At 47.8% G+C, this 2,606-nt stretch overlaps 1 protein-coding gene across 1 annotated transcript in view; it reads left to right on the top strand.

Annotated features, from left to right (window-relative positions):
* The window catches only part of LOC101861860 (tyrosine-protein kinase SRK2), a gene marked incomplete at its 5' end in the record, with an annotated part of 11,850 nt that extends 9,401 nt beyond the window's left edge, over window positions 1–2,449 (top strand). The window contains 1 exon segment of the mRNA XM_013090045.2: window positions 768–2,449. Coding sequence (XP_012945499.1) covers window positions 768–940 — 173 coding nt within the window.
* Window positions 2,450–2,606: the final 157 nt, after the last annotated feature.

Genomic DNA, 2,606 nt, shown 5'->3' with positions numbered 1-2,606 from the left:
CCCCTCTTTTTTTCTGCCAGTCAGTGATTTCTCTGCCTGTGTCCTGCCAGCTTCAGTGGTTTCTCTTCCTTTCTTCTGCCACAATTGATGGTTTCTCTCCCTTTGTTCGTGGGTGGTTGGCGGGTGTTCTGGTGTGGTTTGCTCCTTTTTTCCTATAGAAAATCTGTCTTCTCTATCTCCCTTCCTTCTTGTTTGTGTTTGTCACTCTCTTGTAACCCGTCTAATCTTCGGCACTTCTATGACCTTACTGTGTTGCCACTAAAACTAAATCTGCTGTTTGAGTATTCAGAATCTGACAATTTGTTGTTGTTGTTGTTGTCGTGGTTGTTCCCCCTCTGACAAAGCCTATCAGGTCACCCCCTATATACCAGGCGAAAGAACTCTGAAAAAGAAGGAAATTTGACAAGGGCTTTATTGTTCGGAAACTTGATAACTTATTGTTGTTGTTGTTGTATGTCTGTGCGGGCGCCGTAAAACCTCTACTAGTGCGTGCTCTGGTGTGGTTTGCCTCTTCTTTCCTATCAAACATCTATCGTCTTTATCTCTCCTTTTTCTATTTTATGTTTGTTTCTCTAATCTTTAGGCTTTCATATGACCTTATGCAGTTGCAAGCGCCAAAAAAACCTCTACTAAAACAATAAAACAAACCTCTGCTAAAACGAAACTCTTGTAACACCTCTAATCTTCAGCACTTCTATGACCTTATTGTGTTGCAAGTGCCGTAAAACTTTTGCTAAAACTAAACTGTTGTGGTCATTTGCCCTCAGACAAAGGGAGCAAAGAGGCGTTTGAGAGCGTGCAGGACGGCTACCGCATGGAGAAGCCCGACTTCTGCCCTCAGGAAGTCTACGACGTGATGCTCACCTGCTGGCAGTCCAACGCTCACTCCCGGCCCTCCTTCGACTTCCTCAACACATTTCTGCACGACTTCGAGAGCTGACACGCTGACGCGATGGACACGAGACATTTCTGCAGGACTTCGAGAGCTGACACGCTGACGCGATGGACACGAGACATTTCTTCCTGTATACTGCGCCGCACCCCCTACCAGAGGCCACCCGCCAGCCACCCACCTGCCCGCTCACCCTTCCGCCTTATCATCCTCTTTTCTTTCTCTCTCTCTCTCTCTCTCTCTTTCTCTCTCTCTCTCTCTCTCTCTCCTCCCTCTCCCCCTCTCTCTCTCCTCTCCCTCTACCCTTCTCTCTCTCTCTCTCTCTCCCTCCCTCCCTCCCACACTAAAGCGGCAGTTCTTGCCTCGGAAGTCGGCGACGTCTAGCATAGTTGGGGGCGTGTTGGAAACTTTTGTACCAGGTGTCGTGGAGAGGCCCCGGCATATAGAGGTTGTTTTTGCTGGGTCGCAGGCATATGTGTGTGTGACCCTTGACCTTAGGGAAAGGCTGCAGCAGCAGTGTTTTGTTGATGGTGCTGTGTGTGTGTTTGAGAGAGAGAGAGAGAGAGTTGGGTGTGTGAGTAATGGGATGAGTGTTGTGCGTTTGTGAGTGTGTGTTTGAGAGAGAGAGAGTTGGGTGTGTCTGTGTGCGTGTGCAGAGTTGTTTGCATTTGTACTGGTATGCTTTTTCTGAGGGCATCAGTACGCACGCTGTATGTATGCACATGCTTTTTTGATAACTGAGTTCTGGTACTGGCTACGTTGGCATGTTTGTGATTGTATGGATGTGTGTGTTTGTTTATTTGTGTGTGTGTGTGCATCCTGCTGCAGCCAACGTCGCACTACAGAGAGAGAGCTGTGGTCAGCATGGAAGGGATGCTGGCGGTGGTGGTCATTCAGTGGTCAGTTACCGCGACAAAACTGTCCCTGTCCCCCCCCCCCAAGTCCATCAGCTGACCTCTTCGCATCTACGTGAAAAAGATCTGAGAATCAAAAAACACAAGAAGACAAACTTTGGGTCACTGTGCGTAGGAGCGCCACACAGAAATACGACGCAATGTGGGAGGCTGACCTTGTTTGTGACCCGCTCCTCCCCGTGTGGGCCGCCTCCACGATTGGCCGGCCATACCAGGATGGATTATAATATTCGATTTTCGTCGCAGAAGTTTTGGTGGGTTTTTTTTTTCTTTTCGATTTGGCGCCAGAGGCCGCGTTGACTTCGGAGGCGTCTGTTTCTCAGAAGATTCGAACTGGGATTTGTACCCATATCTCCTCTTCCTGGAGTGAACTCACAAGAAGACTGTGTGTGTGTGCGCGGGTGCACGCGCGTGTGGTGTACGGGAGCAGAATTTTCTGCCCCACTCTGCGTATCGCAGAAGCTGAACATGACAAAAGGACGAATTTTTGCAATATTGGAACTTGCAAAAAAGAAGGAATACGTTTCTTTTTTTCTCTATATATAAATTAAAGAATTACTTGTGTGTTGTTGAAGTTCAGCGAATTCTTTGGGCATGTCTGAACTCTGTACATATACAGCAATGTCAAGGGCATTTGTGAATATTTCATTTTGTTGTTGTTTTTGTTACTTGTGTTCATGGGTGTGCCAGGCTGGGTCTGAGTTGTTTTATACCTCTCCCTCCTTGTTTCGTTTGTGGCACTTGCATGACCAAAATGCCTCGATCGCTGTCTAAAACAAATTCCCCCCCCCCCCAACTCT

The sequence above is a fragment of the Aplysia californica genome, unplaced genomic scaffold (assembly GCF_000002075.1).
Source record: "Aplysia californica isolate F4 #8 unplaced genomic scaffold, AplCal3.0 scaffold01122, whole genome shotgun sequence".
NCBI classification, from domain to species: domain Eukaryota; kingdom Metazoa; phylum Mollusca; class Gastropoda; order Aplysiida; family Aplysiidae; genus Aplysia; species Aplysia californica.
The sequence above is the reverse complement of the archived record's forward strand: the minus strand, read 5'-3'. Positions and strand labels throughout refer to the sequence as shown.